General features: G+C 37.3%; 3 protein-coding genes across 6 annotated transcripts in view; 2 read left to right on the plus strand and 1 right to left on the minus strand.

Annotated features, from left to right (window-relative positions):
* prdm6 (PR domain containing 6) overlaps positions 1-19,047 on the minus strand; it is a 140,502-nt gene that overhangs the window by 46,294 nt on the left and 75,161 nt on the right. The window lies entirely within an intron of this gene.
* LOC120745601 (GTPase IMAP family member 8-like) lies at positions 1,450-7,944 on the plus strand. 2 transcript variants are annotated; one of them, XM_040050603.1, is made up of 4 exons: positions 1,450-1,538; positions 3,223-3,297; positions 3,985-4,038; positions 4,541-7,944. In XM_040050603.1, the coding sequence occupies exons 3-4, from the start codon at positions 4,029-4,031 to the stop codon at positions 7,372-7,374; spliced, it is 2,844 nt and encodes a 947-aa protein (XP_039906537.1). In that variant the 5' UTR covers positions 1,450-1,538; positions 3,223-3,297; positions 3,985-4,028; the 3' UTR covers positions 7,375-7,944. The 2 variants fall into 2 exon arrangements, with proteins under 2 accessions (XP_039906537.1, XP_039906536.1); XM_040050602.1 differs by lacking the exon at positions 1,450-1,538 and adding an exon at positions 2,472-2,734.
* On the plus strand, positions 9,516-15,299 carry LOC120745599 (GTPase IMAP family member 8-like). The gene is made up of 3 exons (XM_040050597.1): positions 9,516-9,918; positions 10,880-10,941; positions 12,111-15,299. Exons 2-3 carry the CDS (start codon positions 10,929-10,931, stop codon positions 15,113-15,115), a joined length of 3,018 nt encoding a protein of 1,005 aa, XP_039906531.1. The 5' UTR covers positions 9,516-9,918; positions 10,880-10,928; the 3' UTR covers positions 15,116-15,299.

The raw sequence follows: 19,047 nt of genomic DNA on the forward strand, positions 1-19,047 counted from the left end.
CACTGAACCTGCTCATCCAAGAAACACTCAATACTAATAATGTATTTATTTATTTTAGATTGATTTTGTATCTTCAAGGAGACATCAGTTCTCCTGAAAGTATCTATAGAAAGATATACAATCAGAATTTAGACAACTTTATTTTTTCTGGTCAAGTGACTCTCTGGGGAAGAAAGGGTTGAACAAACAGTGAGAGTTGGAGAATTTAAGGAGGACAAACGTTAAAGCAGAAAAACACACACAAAAAAAAGTTAAAGATGATAAAAAGCAAAATCAGACAGGCAGGAGAGGGAGGTGGGAGTCAGCCAGTGACATTATGCTTAATTAATTAAGTTACGACACATAAAACTAACATATTAAAAAGGGAGGAAATGGAAGAAAATGTAAAAAATCAAACATAGAGACAAACAAATTAAAAGGAGGACTTAGAAATACGGAAACATAAGTTACATTTGCACTTAACATTGGGGGAGACAAAAATAACAGAAAACAGAAGCATCATAAATCTCTTTAAAATGGTCTTCCTCTCAGATTCATCAGTTTATGTTGTCTGAAAAGATTTATATGATTTTTACAACATAAGATACTGAAACACACTGATGGCAACAATAACATCTAGAGCTCCCATGATCACCATGCATTCCTGCAAAAGTTGCACAATTTGAATGCATGATAACACTCAGCACAGCAATACTTTATTTTGGTTTAATAGTAGATGATAATGACCCTGGCTCCGCCCCCCAAAGACACAGCTGTAGTAGTCTAATTTGTAAAAAACAAAATAAAATACAAATACTACTAAGTAAGTATTTCAAAGACGCCTATCAAGTGGCAAGATGTGTGTTTAGAAAGATTTTTATAGGACTACACTAATTAAATTCACTTCAGTTTATTAACAGTGCACACCTTTCCCATTGTCTACAGTGAAGTCCTGGCAAACTATTGCAGATAATTGCCATTATCAACTGACACTGAGGGACTGAAATGGACCTTCCAGGTTACGTGAGTACTAAAAGATCTGCTTATGTAAATGTTCATGACTATGATAACAGGAATGAGGCATTTCCCTCTTGTAATGTGTTATAATGTCAGAGAGGAGTTAATGAAGCCAGACAAGTCCTGAAGATCTGCGTTTAAGAATGTGTGTGTTTTATTAATTCTTTCCACACAGTGACAGGAGTAAGGTGTTTTTGGATCCATGTGAAAACACAGCTAGGAGGGGCCGGGTTATAAATCAAACACACCCAATGACCTCCCCGGAAAAAAAGGAGAAAGAGGGGTGCACAAACATGCAGAAGCTTGTATGCATTAAAACAAATGTATGTATTGAAAACATGCGTATTGAACACATGCCACTACTTTCAGGTGGGGCTGTGTTATAAATCAAACACGCCCAACAGGCTGCGGTATGAAAAATAAAAACCCCTGCTGCCTTACAGCAGCCGACAGAGTTCAAAACGATTCGTCTGGCAGATCAGTGGGGCAGCGTCGTCAAGCGTCTGATCTTCTTCTGTTGTCTGTTTTCATAGAAAGCAAAGGTAAAAGCTTTATAATCAGGTTTTCAATAATAACACATGCCCGTCCATGTGCGCGGTTCAGGATTATAAATCACACAACTCCAACACCTCACAAGGAGTGCGAATGTGTCTTCATTTGCTTGAATGTGTTAAACTATTCGAGCTGACAAAATGTCATAAAGTCATGACTTCAGACTGAGTCTAAAGGATCAAAGACCGACTTGTAACTCGAGAATCTCGAGCACGAACATAAATGCAGGAATCCTGCTCTGTTGCCTCATTAGTCTTTTCAGATAAAAGCCTGTTTGTCTTAGAAGAGGATCATTTGAAAGCATCTCCAGGAACTCAACAGGGAAGTGAACTCATGTCCTGACACACCCCTTTTTAAAAATAGATAGAGGTTATTAAATGTGTAGTTTGATAATGTGGATGTGTCTTAGCTTGGATCAGTATTACCAGTTTTTCCAGCCCTGCACCATGCAAGCCCATTAAGGTAATTTTAGACTCTGCTGTGTTTTTAATGGGAGGGCCCTAAAGTTGGAGTTTCACTTTAGTCTAGTTTTTCTGATGGGAATCTAGCTAAACCCAATATATTACTATAAACAGAGACATTTTAAGAGACAGGCATGGTGCTCAATTATACATGACTTTTCTGAAAGAGCAACACTGGTGGTAGAAGAATAATGCCCAGTAGAAATTAGATTTGACTGGTAATTCTGCACACAAAGTGTTTAGATTTTCATGACCAAGATCAAATTAAAGTTATTTTAGATAATGCTTTAAAACAGATGTCCAAATAAGTGTCTATTCAGGATTTCTGCTCAGTAGAAACAACTGTAGACATGTTAAATTTACAACTTTCACTACATGTTTTTTCAGTTCCCCGTCACAGCTGTTAGCATAATTGCACGTTAGCATTAGACTTTTGAATCTATCAGGAAGATGTTTTAGTCACCTGACCCAAGGCTCTTTATAATACTGTGTCAGTAAAGTATTAGATAATAGAATGTATTGCTGTAAACATAATTGAAACTGAGTGGCTGATGGGAACCCTGCAGGGTGTCAGGTTTCTGTTGTCAGGCTGAACAATGAAAACATTTCATACTTTTTGGAATTTGGCAGGCGTTTGTCAGTGCACGTATCCTGCCGTTTAGGTCTCACACAAACTCTTCCTTGACATTATTCTATTTTGAAGCAGCTCTCCTATCTGGTATCTGGTAAGTATAAAACAGAATATCTGTGTGTTTAAATGCATATTGTTTGTGTATATCTGCAATCCAAATCTTGTTTAGTCATTCGTAACTTTCAACAACTGGAAAGAAAGTGTGGGGTCAAATAAATACCTGCTGCATATTTAGTGACAAAAACAACGTAACTTACATAGGTCTATGGTGATGTCATTAGCATGTTTAGAAGTAATGATTATTTTCCAATAGAAATGTACAAAACTCTGGAAAATACATTTGTAAATCCAGTTTGTATTTCTGTCTATATTTTATTTCTACAGAGGGGTTAGTTCATAGATTAGTAAGACCTTTAAGCACTATTTACAAATGTAATGCATATTTGTAAATTTTTGAATATTTTTGCAAATTTAGCATTATCAAACATGAAACTTTAGTAAAATTCTAATAGAAAAAAAAGTTGTTTCTTTTTTCATTATTTTCAACATATACTATGTTCATCCTGGTTTCCTTGAAAACAGACAAACCGACATGACGGTGACTTCAACCAAAAATATGACAGAATGATGTTCCAGTAAAATATACCACAGCCTCAGGTAAGTGCAGCAGATTTTTACTTTGCAAAGCAAAATCAGTATTCAGCACGAAAGCTGTAATTCGGAATTTTTGTCTGTATTATAAATTAAATATTTGTTTGTTATCACAATTTCTGTCAAGTTAAAGTTTGCAGAAACTAAAAATGTTGATACTCGTGCACTTGTTGAGTGTAATGATTTTGAATTATTTCATGTATGTGTTCAATGTAGCTTGCCATCACCAGTGTGTGAATGTGTGTGTGAATGGGTGAATGACTGGATGTGTAAAGCGCTTAGTTATATGTTTATTGTATTTTATAGTATGACTTGGTGCATGGTACTTGATACTTTGGCTACTATTATTCACTATTCCTATACTGGTCAGGTGAATAATGCCATTCTATATTTGGCGACATCTATGTTTAAATTCTATACATTCACCAGCCTCCAACTGTCACACAAAAGAATCTTGAATGGTTAAACATGTGAACATCTTATCCTTAAATACATTTGTTTATGAAACAGTTTATGATTTTTTTGGAGAAACGAATTCTTCTCCTTATACTAACATTTACTTCTGAACATTTGTGCTTCTAGTAGAAAAATATTTTAGCTATATTGTTTGCAGTAATGAAACAATGAATTAATTTTGCTTTTAATCTGAACTGAACTCTTCATAATTGTATTTAATTTTTTCAAATTTAACAGACACTGAACTGAACTTCTGTGTGGTGGAGTTTTATTTGCACAAGATGGCAACTGGTAGGTCCAGATGATGTTTGTGTGCAAGAATAATATAGATCACATAAAGAAGAATAAAGACAGCTCTCACACACACACACACACACACACACACACACACACACACACACACACACACACACACACCTGTGAGTTGGAGAGAAAATCGAGAAAATGTACACCTCTAACCTTGGCCTGTGTTACCATAAAATACGACAAGAGGTTCATGTCATTCTTGGGCTTTTCTTTACCTTATAATATGAAGTTCCTTGAGGAGACAACTGTTTTGATTTGGCGCCTAATCAATAAAATCAAATTGAATTAAACTGAATAAAGAGCAGACAAATGATCTACAATAGTGTATTCTGCAGCGCACAAAGCATTACTCTTTCCTGGGATAATAGCAATCCTGTTCTAATCTTGATATTAATAGAGAAGGGCTGATAATTTCCTGTCATAAAATTGCAGCAATATGTAATGCCTTTGTTTTCTTTTTTTTGTCCTCTGTTTTTGTCTTTTACAGTATCTGAACTCAGAATTGTGATTCTTGGAAAAAACAATGACGATAAGACAACGCTGAGCACTTTCATCAGTGAAAGATATAACTGTCCTTATCAAAAGACAAACAAGCAGTTTACTGAAATTAAAGGAGAGTGGAGGAGAACTCCATTCACTTTATTGAAAACATCAAATATCTTCATTGTGCCTGCAGAAAGAGTGCGATATGAGATAAAAATGTGTATCGCACACTGCCAACCTGGACCAAATGTTCTGCTGCTCCTAGTGAATCCTTTGGATTTCACCGAGGACGATAGACAAAAAATGAAGTTCATCGTGAGTTTCTTTGGACGAGATGCTTTTAAACACTCATTGGTCATCACAACACGTAATGACAGGGGAGGGAATTCCTCAGTGAACCAACTCATCCAAGACTGCAGACAAAGACAGCACAAAATCAGGCTTGATGAAAAATATTTTCTTGAACACGATCTTCAAGAACTGATGAAACAAATGGAGAAAATAGTAAGTGATAACAGGGGGTATTTAACTTTTACTGAAGACGCTGATCCCGTTGTGGTGCCTACAACTACAAAATCCCCTCTAAACCTGATTCTGTGTGGGAGAAATGAAAGCTTGAAAACTTCAGCTGTTAATGCCATTCTGGGACAAAGAAAATGTATTCCATCTAAGAGCTCATCAGAGTTGACCAAACACCAGGCAGAGGTTTGTGGCCGTCGTGTTTCTGTGCTGGAGCTGCCTACTTTGCACGGAAAACCTAAAGAGATGGCGATGAATGAATCGTGCAAGTGTGTCGACCTCTGTAAACCTGAGGGTGTCCATGCCTTCATGCTGGTCCTTCCACTGGACCATCCTACTGATGAAGACAAGAAAGAACTGGAAGCCATCAAGAATACTTTCAAGAGTGTGATCGATAAGTTCACTGTCTTGCTTTTTATTGTTGAAAATCCAAATCTTGACCAGTCTTCAGCAGTGGAGAAGATTCTAATAGACAACAGAGACATCCAAGAGCTCTATAAGCGCTGCGGTAAACAACACATCGTTTTTGACATAAAGGATAAGCATCAAGTCGTTGATTTGTTGCATACTGTGGAAACAATGAGAACTGTCGGTTGCAGAAGCTTCACAAAAGATATGTTTCCAAAACCTCCACTGAAACCAGTTTCAAGACATGTATCCCTTTTAAAGCCAGAAAATTGTAGACATCGCTGGACACCACCTATTAGGATGGTGCAAAGCAGAGAGCCTCTCAGGATGGTGCTGATTGGGAAAACTGGTTCTGGGAAGAGTGCCACTGGAAACACCATGCTGGGCAAACAGTGCTTTTATTCAAAAGTCTGTCTGAAGTCTGTGACAAGTGTTTGTCAGAAAGAAACAGGAGTGATTGACGGGCGCCCTGTCGTTGTGGTTGACACGCCCGGCTTGTTTGATACGATTTTGTCCAATAAAGAAGTTGAACAAGAGCTTGTTAAATGTATCAGCTTACTGGCTCCTGGACCTCATGTGTTCTTACTGGTGGTGCAGATTGGTCGCTTTACAAAGGAAGAAAAAGATACCGTGGAGCTCATCCAAAACTTTTTTGGTAAGAAGACAAAGGATTTCATTATTGTCATATTCACCAGAGGAGATGATCTTCGAGGTCAAACATTTGAGAGTTATATAAAAGAAGACAGCGAAGGATTCCTAAAACAACTGTCAGCTGATTGTGGAGGGCGATACCATGTCTTCAATAACAACGATCATAACAATCGTTCTCAAGTCAGTCACCTTCTGACCAAAATTGAATTGATGGTGAGGAAGAATGGTGGTGGCTACTACACCTCAGAAATGTTTCAAGAAGCAGAGGCAGCAATACAGATGGAAATGCAGAAGATCATGAAAGACAAAGCAAGAAAGATAGAGAGTGAAAAGAGGGATCTTAAAAGAAAATATGAGGAGGAAATGCAAGTGAAGAGGAACAAGTTAACACACCTAACAGCCAAATTTGAAGAAAAAATAAAAGCAAACCAAGCCCAGGTAGCCAAAAAAATGGAGGATCACATTAAGAAACAGCAGGAAAATATGAATAGAGAAAGAAAAAAGAGAGAAGAAGAAGAGACTGCTATAAAATTGGAGGAGAAGGACCAAATTTATAAGTGGGATAAAGAAGATGAAGCTCTGCAGAAAGAAATACAAAGACGAGAGATTCCTGCTGGGATTTTATTACAGAACAGAGGAATAATACAAAAAGAAAGAAAGGCTTGGGAAGAGGAAAGAAAAGCATGGTGGGATAAACAATTTTCTGAGGAGGAAGAGAGATTTTGGGAGGAACAGAGACGACTTAAAAAGCTCAGAGAGGAAGCTATGCAGGAACTAGAGAGATATGAAATCGAAAGAAGACAAGAGGAACAAATCAGAAGAGAACAAGAGGAAAGACAACTGGAAGAAAACTATAGGAAGGAACTTGGAGAAATGATGAGGAAACATGAAGAGGAGGCCAGAAAACAAGCTGAAGAATGCAATGAATTCAGACAGAGATTTAACCAGGATATATCAGCTGAGATGGAAAAATATAGAAATGAAACAGAAGATTTGAGGCAGAATCAACAAAACCAAAATGACTTCATGATAATGCAGCTCAGGAGAAAAAAGGCCTATGACAAAGACTTCGACAAGCTGCAGAAAAGACAACAAATTCAAATGACTAACCTAAAATTATCAAGTTTGCACTTTGACAGTAAAGAACAGCTAAATAAGCAAATTGATGAGCTGAAGAAAGCGCATCAAGAGGAGATAAATGAGTGGATTCAGGAACATGTGAAGAAAGCCACACAAAATAGCGCTTGTAGCATTTTATGAGAAGTTTTGCGTTTCAGTGTTGTTCAGTGTTAGATGTATTATATGTAAAGTCTGTATAAATAAAGTGATCACCATAGCTAATGGGTTTTGCACATGCAGGTCAGAGTAGCTGTAAAAGACAGCCAGGATGGCAAGTTTCACTTTGTAGACATTTTTGGATTTCTTTTCTTTTTTGCCATTCGACAAAGGTCAAATGAAGTTTACTTAAAAGCATTTACTCTGTTAATATATATGTATTCTTTTTTTTAAAGACAATTGGAAAAGGAAGATGTAGAATTGCTGACAAAGCACATTTATTTTTATTTTACAAGGAGCCTTTTATTCTTGAAAATTGTCACTCCAGTGATAAATTTATGTAGAAAAATAGGCAAAGACTGCAACAACACTTTTGAAAAATATTGTTCTCATTTTTTTTTTTTTTTTTATTATATTCATGTTATTAATCACCACACTGGCAGAGAAAACATGTCTTACACTGCAGTGCCAATCAGCTGGAGATTGCTACCTGTCACTTTGTTAAATTGGTCATAAAGAGGTGAAAATAAATAAGTAATGGTGCTGCACAGAAAACCACTTTGTGATTATTGATTTTACTTTTTAGCTGGTGTTTCTAGCAGAGCTCTGCACCAAAGGACAGCTACGACGAGGACGGAACATGTATGTGTGTCAGCTCTGTTGACTGTCAACATACAAACTTTACTTCAGTGTGTTATTACACTGACCTCTTCTTTTTGGAACACTCCTTATAAATGTTCTGGTTGCTTGTTTTGGTGTCTGTTATTATCAGCTTATTATTCATATGTAAATCTTCACTTTAAATCTCAATAGAATATGCTACACAAATTAAGCTTGACTGATTGAGAAAAAAAAATCTTTACAGAAGTGAACATATTGAAATAAACTAATAAAAGGTGACTGACCTGTAGGACCACCTATTCTTTAGCTTGCATTGACTTGTATTATAAATTATGTGAATGGAATCAAACTAAAGTCTAAATAAACATGAGAGTCCAGTTTGAGACTTTTCTCCAATTGGCTCTTCATTACAGTAGGTCAAAGTTTTACTGCGTCCTTGTATATTTTTTACTGCACAGTAACTTTATATACTGTCAGGTAGGTTTGTGTATCACAAAGAAAAATAATTTATTAGCAGATTTGACATTAATGGATGAATATGATCTTATACCTAAATAATAACTAACTGTAGGAGACTAAAAGAAGAAAAAAGCACTATGTTACATTCCACCACTTCTTTCCTTTCTGATAACGCAGAACATTGTCAGATTGAAAGGAAAGGGTTGGGCAGGTGCATAGTTTGACAAGGTGTTTCATGTTTCAGGCGTCATTACTGAAGAGAGAGAGAGGGGGGGGGGGCAGGTTGGGTGCTGCCAAAGTTTGTTTTTCCTTCAGGGAACCACACCACTTTACTTGTTGAGTCAAAATCGAAACAAAAAAAAATCATGCTACAGATGTCACTAGCAAACAGGAAATGTCACCTGAACATGCATTTTTTTTTTTTTTTTTTTTTGCTTTGGTGCAAAATTTCTGTAAGCCAACAGGAAATGCTGAGAACAAGTCCAACAACTAACGACATGCTGCAGAAACCTACAAATCACTGACAGTGACACCCAGGAAGACGAGTCTGTGTTTCAAATGCATTTTGATATATATCCTTAATGGATAATAATAAAATACCTTAGGTCAGTGGGAAGGGTTAAACCTTTAAAACTCTTTTATTTGAACTGAAGTACACTCAAAAAACTGGTACAATATGAGTGCATACTTGGGATACATGGGATTATTATTTTGTTCCAGTTACACACAGATAAATGGCCTGCCTGCATTTGTATAGCGCTTTATTTAGTCCCTAAGGACCCCAAAGTGCTTTACACTACATTCAGTCATCCACCCATTCACACACACATTCACACACTGGTGATGGCAATCTACGTTGTAGCCACAGCCGCCCTGGGGCGCACTGACAGAGGCGAGGCTGCCGGACACTGGCGCCACCGGGCCCTCTGACCCAAATTAATTGTATATGGCAACCTGTTTAGGTTTCTACTAATTAAATATAAATTGGTGTATGAAGTCTCAGCTTCAGTATCAGTAATTTTTGGCCCATTTGAAGCTGTGCTTTTAGAAATAGTTTCACAACAGCAGCATCATATCTTGACTGTTTGCATACTTCAGATTTAATCCCAACATTTCATTCTCATTTCACGTGGGCTAAAGTTATGAACATCCTCCTGTGGACAGGTTATACTAGTTTTTACTGCCACACTTTGTTTGTTTAGAGCCCCTAACATTTGCCTTATGGTTGTGGAAGAACTTGAAAAAATAAGTGTAGAGAGAACAAGTAAAGTCACAGTCATAAAAATCCAGTATCTTTCCTTGACGTACCACAGTTGTCAGTCATCGTTATAGGTTAAGTCACCTGTCTGTCATAATAAGCACAGCTCCGCCTTAGTGAAGTACGTGAGCTGCTTTCCTTTTAGGGTGCTACCTTCATTATTAGCTTTGACACCATGAGGAAGTCATCTGGTGAGTACTTACATTAAAGTATATTTAACAAAAATTTAAAATACATGGACGTATGTGGAGTTCAAATGGTTATCCTTAAACTGTAAAGAGACCACAACAACAACCTTTTAATTGTATTTTTGCTTAGGTATAAAGTAGTATTACCACATGCTCTGACAAAGGGACAATTTCAGTGCAGCATGTTTAAGTATGTCAATGTAATTCGACTCAAAATGTAATTCAGATATTTAGGTTATTTATGCTGAAGCCATTTAAGTCAGAGATTATTCACTGAACTGTATTCATCATATACATGTACTAATGCTTAATTATTACATTTGCCAAGATACCACAGAAATATAGTTTTATGCCAGAACACTTTATGTATTATCTAAGAATACATTTTACATTATTTAAACACTTGTTAGCTTCTTCTTGTGTGACAAAGTCAGCTGATTTAAAGAAAAAACTGCCCCATCCAAACGAACAAAAGGAGAGATACCTTAGACACACCCTGTTAAATGAGTCTAATAAGTCAGTGAGCAGATACAGAAGGACCTCTAATTCAAACTCTAATCAAATTAATGTCTTTAGTTCATGGTTCTGAAAAGCTCATTGTAGAAAACACTCCCATAAATACCACAGGTAGACACTCCTGTTTCATAAGGTTGTATCTGAATAGAATAGAATTCAACTTTATTGTCATTGCACATGCACAGGTACAGGGCAACGAAATGCAGTTTGCATCCATCCAGAAGTGCTTTAGTGATTTACAGTAGATATATTACAATATATATTAGCAATAATATAGATATGTGAGTATATTACAGAAATGGGTGAGAAATGGGTGAAATCTGCTGAGTGTATATATACACACACATACATACATACATATATATATATATCTATGTATATATATATATATATTGTGTCACAAATTCATTGTTAATCCCTTGTTGTTGCTTTCATTTAACCCCAACAGATTCCAACATTTTGTCCAGCTGAAGTTTCCAGGTCAAAAAGGTGAAAACATGGCAGCACGTGGTGAGTTCAGCAGATGGCCAAAAATATCCCTGCATTCAGGATGGTTGCTATTTGAGAAAGTAAATACAAGCTAGCAACACTTAAAGATGTTTAAGTAACAGATCCATGAGTTTGAATATTTATTAAACACTGAAAGACTTCCCAAAAGAGTTGAAAGACTTTGACATCTTTCATTCCACACATTATCCAAGTAGCAAGTTCACTGTAAAGTCATTCACCAGGAATGTGAGCTTACAGGTATTTTTGGACCACCAAAAGACACTTTACTGTGTGTAATAATAATAATAATAATAATAATGGATTGGATTTATATAGCGCGTATAGTGTGTGTGTGTGTGTGTGTGCGCATTGTGTTTAGCAGCTCTTTTTTCCCCTGATGATCCTTGTTTTTTTTTCACCAGAACCCTCTGAACTTTTCAATTCTGTTTTATTTATATAGCACTAAATTATAACAACAATGTCCTAATAGCGCCTTATATTGTAAGGTAAAGACAGAGAAACAGAGAAACCAAACAAGCAGATGACCCGCTATGAGCAAACACTTGGGTGTCAGTGGGAAGGAAAAACTGCCTTACAATACAAAGAAACTGCCAAATGAACTGGCTCAGGGAGGGGCGGCCATCTGCCATGACTGGGTGGGGGTGAGTGGAGGAAGACAGGACAAAGACATGTTGTGGAAGAGAGTCCGAGATCAATAATAACTAATGATTACAATATAGAGTGGTGGCAACCTTACTGTCCCACAGAGCAATAGGTATCTATGGAGTGTTATCCATGGGTTAAATTTGATCATCAATTAAATCTTTGTAAACCTAGTAACGGTCATTGAAACGAGGGTTGTGTTTACTGTACAGAAAAAAACAATCACGTATTGCTGTTATTTAGACATCTGCAAACACATCTTTTCAACATCTTATCACCGCGCTTTTGCCATGTTGGGATTTTTCATGACTAGCTGCAATTAATTAAAGAAATGAAAACCTTAAAGTGACACCAAATGCAGATACAGACTTAACAAATGCAAGCTTTTGTATGACAGGAAGACCCCTATCATTAAACAGCTTCACTAGATCAATGCAAGACAAAAAACACAAAATTAAAAGACAACTATGACACTAAGCAAATTGGAACAATATGGCATTTAATATGTTTTTTGTGTTTTTCTACAGCATCTCAATTCAGGATTGTCATATTTGGGAAGAATGATAATGAAAAGACTGCACTAAGCAACTTCATCACAGGGAAAAAGAATCCTATTCGTCTAACAACGAAGAAATCTATAGTCCAAGGAGAATGGAGAAAAATACCTGTAACAGTGGCAAAAACCACAGACCTCTTCAGTCTGCCTGTGGAAAAAGTGAAACTTGAAATGAAGAAGTGTGTGGCCAGTTGCCCCCCTGGACCAAATGTTCTCCTGCTCATAGTCAACCCTTCTGATTTCACTGAGGATGACAGACGCACTCTGAAGTCCATCCTGTGCTTGTTTGGTGGTGAAGCCCTTAAATACTCTATGGTCATCACAACACAAAAGGGTGAAGCAAAGAATACAGCAATGGATCAGTTTATCCAGAACTGCAGAAAGAGGCATTACACACTGGACATTGACAAAAAAGACTTTCTTGACTCAGATCGTGAAACACTGATGGGAAAGATAGAAGAAGAAATTGTGGCTTACAACAGGGGAGGACATTTGAACTATACAGAGACTGCTGACTTACTTGAAGAACCACAAGAAGAATCTGGACATGGGACTGAAGAGCCTCAAATTCCCAATCAAAACTCTTCTTTGAATTTTGAACTGTATGACAGACCTCGAGTTGATAAGGAAAACCTGCAAAGTCCACGTTTAATTCCTCCTTTAAACCCAGAACAGAATGAAAACCCTCAGGCCAGTACGGAAGTACCTCAAAGACAAAAACTAAAACCTTTGAATTTGGTGCTGTTTGGGAGATTTGGAGTTGGCAAAACTTCAGCTGCAAATGCCATCCTGGGAGAAAGAAAAGTAGAATCTGAATCATCTCAGTGTATTAAAAATGAGGCTGCGGTGTGCGGTCGTCTGGTTTCACTGGTGGAGCTGCCTGCTCTCTGTGGAAAACCTCAGGAGGAAACAAAGAAGGAAGCATTCAAGAGTATTTCCCTCTGTGATCCAGAGGGTGTCCATGCCTTCATCTTGGTTCTACCGCTGGATCCTCCAACCAGTGAAGACAAGAAAGAGGTGAAGACTATCAAAGATACACTGAGATCCCAAATTGACAACTACACCATGATTCTTTTTACTGTGGAGTCAGATCCTACACACCCAGATGTTGTTAACTATGTAAAAACTAATAGAGAAATCCAAGAACTTGTTCAGAGCTTTTTTGGCCGATACACTGTCTTCAACATCAATGACCAAGAGCAGATCCCTCAGTTATTGGATGCTGTAGAAAAGATGAAAGGTGAGGCATCAACAGGCTTCAAAATAACAATGATTCCAAGACCTCGCCAAAGGTTTCAACTGCCCGGATTGAAACGTGAAGTAATGTCTGAACTGAATAAGAAGATACATTTTGAAAAAAATATGAAAAAAGAACAAATTCCGAAAAAAGAACAAATTCCGAAAAACAGACAGATTCCACAAAAAGAAATTCAGAATCATCTCAGAATCGTGTTGATTGGTAAGACTGGAAGTGGAAAAAGTGCCACTGCAAACACTATATTGGGAAGGGACTGCTTCCACTCGAAAGCCAGTATGAAATCAGTAACCAAGCTCTGCCAAAAAGAAACAACAGAGATTAATGGGCACCCTGTTGTTGTGGTGGACACACCTGGTTTATTCGACACAAGTCTGTCCAACGATGATGTTAAACAGGAACTCGTGAAATGCGTCACAATGTTGGCTCCCGGACCTCATGTGTTCTTACTCGTCCTGCAGGTCGGTCGTTTTACAGAGGAGGAAAAAAAAACTGTGGAGCTCATCCAAAACTTTTTTGGCAAGAATTCAAATGACTTCATCATTATCTTATTCACCAGAGGAGATGACCTAAAAAATGAAACAGTTGAGAGTTATATAGAAGAAGACAGCGAAGGATTCCTAAAAAAACTGACAGCTGATTGTGGAGGACGATACCATGTGTTCAATAACAATGATCCAAGTAACCACTCTCAAGTCAGTCAGCTGCTCATCAAGATTGAGTCAATGGTGAAGAAAAATGGTGGCGGCTACTACACCTCAGAGATGTTCAAAGAGGCAGAGGCAGCAATTCAGAAGGAAATGCAGAAGATTATGAAGGAGAAAGAAGAAGAGATAGAAAGACAGAAGAAGGACCTTGAGAAAGAACATGAAAAGAAACTCCAAGAGGCGCAGCTAAAAATTCAACAAGAAAGAGCTGCAAGAGAAAAAGCATTGCAAGAGAAGGAAGAACTCATTAAGAAAGAGGAGGAGGAGAAGAAAAGGATGGAGGAAAAGAGAGCAGAAGAGGAAAAAGAGAGGAAACGGAAGGAAAAAATTCAGCAACAACAGTGGGTACAGAAAGAGAAAGAAATTAGATCCAAACCGGAAGAAGCTACATATGCAAACCAAAGGAACGAAGAAATACAAAAAGAAATAGAGGCTTGGGAGAACGAACAAAAAGAGTGGGAGAAAAAACGACTTCGAGAAGAACAACTGAGACTGAACGAGCAAGCACGACTGGAAAAGCTCAGAGCTGAATATGAGCAAGAAAAAAAAGAACATGAATGCAGAAGAAAAGAAGAGGATCGACTCAGAAAAGAACAGGAGGAAAAAGAATGGAGAGAATTGCAACAAAACTTAGAAAAGCAAGTGGAGGAGATGAGGAAGAAAAATCAAGAGGAAGCCAGAAAACAAGCAGAGGAGTTCAATGAATTCAGACAGAGATACACCACTGACTTTGCAGTTGTGGTAGCAAAGCATGAAAGGGAAGTTGAGAATATGAAACTAAAGCAACAAAAAACCAACGACTTAATGATTCAACAGCTGCGCAGGAACAAGGCATATCAAAAGGACTTTGACCTAATGAAGATGAGACAAGAAGAAGAAATGAGCGAGCTCAAACGGTATAGTCCAGAAACAAAACAAATTGATGAACTACAGAAAGCTCACGACGAAGAAATAAATGAGTGGATCCAGGAACACGTGAGGAAAGCCACAGAAAAAAACTGTTCCATCTTATGACTTTTTACATTGATATGCTGATATGATGACACTTTAGTGATGATTACTTGGATGTGAGCAACATTTGAAGTTACATCAATGAGTGTTTAATGGAGGCCATTTCCTTTGAAAGAAAAGAAAAAGAAAACAAGTTTCCATATGTACGTTTCTACATATAAACATAGTCATTGTCAGTGTCCCACATTAAAACCTCATGATGAATATAAATTTCCTAATTGCCAAGAAATGGTTTGCAGTAGAGATGAAAACGGCCTTTGACATATTTTTTTTCTTGTGTAAGCATATAAAGAAAACCACTCACTATGGAACACACAAGGATGAGCAATATGTAAAAAGATTTAATGTAGGCACTGTGCTTTTAGCTTTGACCAATAATTAAGTCGTTTGGTTTGTTTCTGGTTGGACTAACATTACATCACATATGACTTAATTTCCTTTTTGTGCTTACGGTAAAGCACTCCTGTGCTGCTAGAAAGTTCTATAGCTATCCGGTCGTTAAGTCTGACGTCACTAGTTGTGTCTGGGCCTAAACTCCGCTGCAGGTCCATATATCAAACGATCACTATGGCATTACTGAGAGTTGAAAAACTGTCTAAAGTCTTTCATCTTTAATAAAATGATCAGCGTTCTGCTCTACCAGTTGTAACAATTGAGTTTACCATCCAGGCATCCATGAAAACGGAATTTATGACATTTAACGGAGTTAGAAGTTTGCAGGAAGTTAGCTCGCTAGCTTCTATCTAAATACAATATAGCATGTCCTGACTGCGGGGTTTTGGAAACAAATTAAAACGTACAGCTCTGTTATCACTTCCAACATAAATGAAGACAGAAAACTAAACAGCAGTGACGTTTGTAGGGTTACTGAAGTTTGGCTAGCTGGTATATAATGATGTGCTACGTGACCGCTAGCGACACAGCTATGTTAGCATAATATAAACAAGCTAACTTTTTTTCCACTCGATAAAAGTTAATGTGAGTGTTCTCGGTGGTCAGGAACAAATGTAATCGCATGGCAGGATGCTGTAAAAGGACCAAACTTCAGCCAGGAGAACAACTGAGATAATCCATCCACAATACGAGGTTAGTCATTCATATACTGCTGCATGGGCTGGGCTGTAGTTACATCCTAAGGTTTTAAAAACTGAGCTTAAATAAATGATTTGCGGTAATAAAAGCCGAGGGAGGTCAACAGTGATCACTGACTGTTTTAGGAGCTTTTTGAGATTAAATAGAAGAAAATACATAATATTAAACATGTTAACAACACAAAAGCCATATTAAACGCAGACTACTTTAGGCCCGGAAGTAGGATTCGTCACGTCATCACTTAACGACCGGATAGAGCTGTAGGCGAACACAGTCACTGTTTCAGTACATTTCAGTCTCCAGGGAAAGGAATAGGCTTAAGTTGGGAACACTTGTGTTAAATGTGACTTACTTAAGCCAGATTTTGAACATATCATACTGGTACAATTCTCTTCTCTGATTTTAGGTAAAGTTTGTGGACAGTTTAGGGGTTAGCACTATACTGCATACTCAGTATAACTGAGAAACAACCTAAATGTATAATTAGATTTAGGTTGTTCCTTTTGTTTAGTGACTACTTAATATGTTAGCAATTGAGTTTACATCAAAAACAGACTATAGGCATTGTTCTTTACATCACTTAAAATAACCAATGGACAAGCAGAGTTATAAAATTAAGCCTCATTTTGAATTTCAGTTTCAATAATAACTGTCTTTAGTGTAATTTTGATATTTATATCAAGAAATGTAGCTTATTTACCAAATTAGGTCTGAGGAATACGTGAAAACAAATTAAGAAAGCTTAATAAAAATGTTTCTTTTTACAATTTTCATGAACTTTTACTGAAATATCTTGCAAAAAAAATGTTTATGTTTTTCACTTATTAAATTATTCCGTTAATGATGGATTAATAGTAATGTCATACAAAGACAAAGCCCAGCCCCCTGAATCATGTGAATTGCTTTTCTTGTGGTCGCTGTCATTTACATGCACATCTGACATACTTCTTCTGGTGAGTACTTGCATGAAAGTCAATTTTTAAAAAGTCTACAAGTACATTAATAAAAGTGGATACTAATCAATAGGACTGTTATTGATAGCTATCAGGTGCATTAAATGTGGTATTTTATATATTTATATAGAAATTTGGTGAGAAATTGCGACATGTTAATATATGTCAGTGTAAAGCAGCTTTGTTCTTTTTGCTTTGACCTTTGATGGTGACTATGACACGTCTGAGATTCAAAAGGAAATCCAAAAGATTATGAAGGAGAAGGAAGAAGAGATAGAAAGACAGAAGAATGAACTTATTAAGAACAAGGATGAGGAAAAGAGAGCATAATAGCAATGGGAACACAATAAAGAGGAAAATAAATACAAATTGCAAATAAAAAACAAAAAGAGTGGGAGGAAAAAAGCCTTCAAGATGAGCAACTGAGACTGGAGGAGCAAGTACGGCAGAAAAAGCTCAATCAATTTTGAGCAGGAAAAAACAGAGCAGAAGAATATAGACTCAGAAAAGATAAGGGGCATAAGAATGGAAAATATTGCAAGAAAACTAAGAAGAAGAAGTGGAGGAGAAGAGGAGGAAAAATCAAGTGGAAGCCAGAAAACAAAAAGAGGAGCTCAGTGAAGATACATCACTGACTTTGCAGTTTTGGTACCAAAGCATGAAAGAGAACTTGAGAATATAATTCTGAGGCAACAACAACAAAAAAGATAAATAGATAGTTTTTATGTATTTGTACTGTGGGGACATTTGCTTGCAGTGGAAGTCACCTGACTTCACCACATAAAAATAAACATATCAACACAAGCAGACAATATGCAGACATTTTGTCTCTCTTTGGCCACACCAATTTAGTAACCTCTGTGTTGCTAATGTTTGGAGATGTGAAAACCTTGAAGAATAAAAGGTCGACCCTGTTTTTGTGAACAAGGTGGGACAATAGTAATATATATATATGAAGGAGACAAATGGATTCTTCACATGACATATTATTTGCTTTACTCCATATACAGGCCCTATAAATGCTTTCCATGCTTGATAATGCAATTCCGAGCAACTTGCTAGCTTATTGTTACAATCATTTTAATGGCCCTTTTCTGTGCCTCAGAGACATCTTCCAACCAACAAATAACACAGAAAGTCAACTACAAGGCTCTCACATGAATTGGGCCTTCTAAAGATAAAGCACAACCCTTAGTGCCAGACCCAACAGTGGCAGAATCAAAATATTATTATCTATGGGGTTTATGTTTTTGGAAAATCAAGATCCACCACACCAGTGCTCTGCTCAAAGGACTCACACACACCACTCCAGCCTCAAACGAAGAGACACTAATTACTTTCACCTGTGTTTATAAAGGGAAGAAAAACAACTCAAACCTGCCCACAAGGAGTGGAGCTTGGTTTGAGTTGTTTTGTTGGGTGGAGCCTAATTGGAGTTGTTGGGTGGAGCCTAATTGTGAAAGGTTCACCCTTCACCTTTCACAATTAGGAATCAAGTATGGGTTTTTGTGACAGGCTGGTAGTAACAAAGTGCCTAAAGATGTACAGGTAAGACACAGCTTACAGGGTAAGTTTGTAGTCAGTTTCAGGTGAACACCCAAACTGTATGTACTCTTAGCTTCTAGTAAAGAAAATTCAGGAATTCTGCTTTTAAGGTTCACCTGCAGAGTGTGCTATGATAAACTGTGGCTTGTACTGCACACTCACTTCTAACCTAACTCCCACCCCACAGCTGCATTTCTGTTTAATCCAGCAGTGATTACAATTACTTTGTTATCTTGGTGCATGCTCAATCATCCAGGTAAGGAAAATCCCAGAAAGTTGATTCTGTTCTTCTGCCCATAGCGTTTTCAGTGGGAGTGTCCCAGTTAAACATCCAGATGAACAGAA

The sequence above is a fragment of the Simochromis diagramma genome, unplaced genomic scaffold (genome assembly GCF_900408965.1).
Source record: "Simochromis diagramma unplaced genomic scaffold, fSimDia1.1 OVJJ01000131.1, whole genome shotgun sequence".
In the NCBI taxonomy this organism is placed as follows: domain Eukaryota; kingdom Metazoa; phylum Chordata; class Actinopteri; order Cichliformes; family Cichlidae; genus Simochromis; species Simochromis diagramma.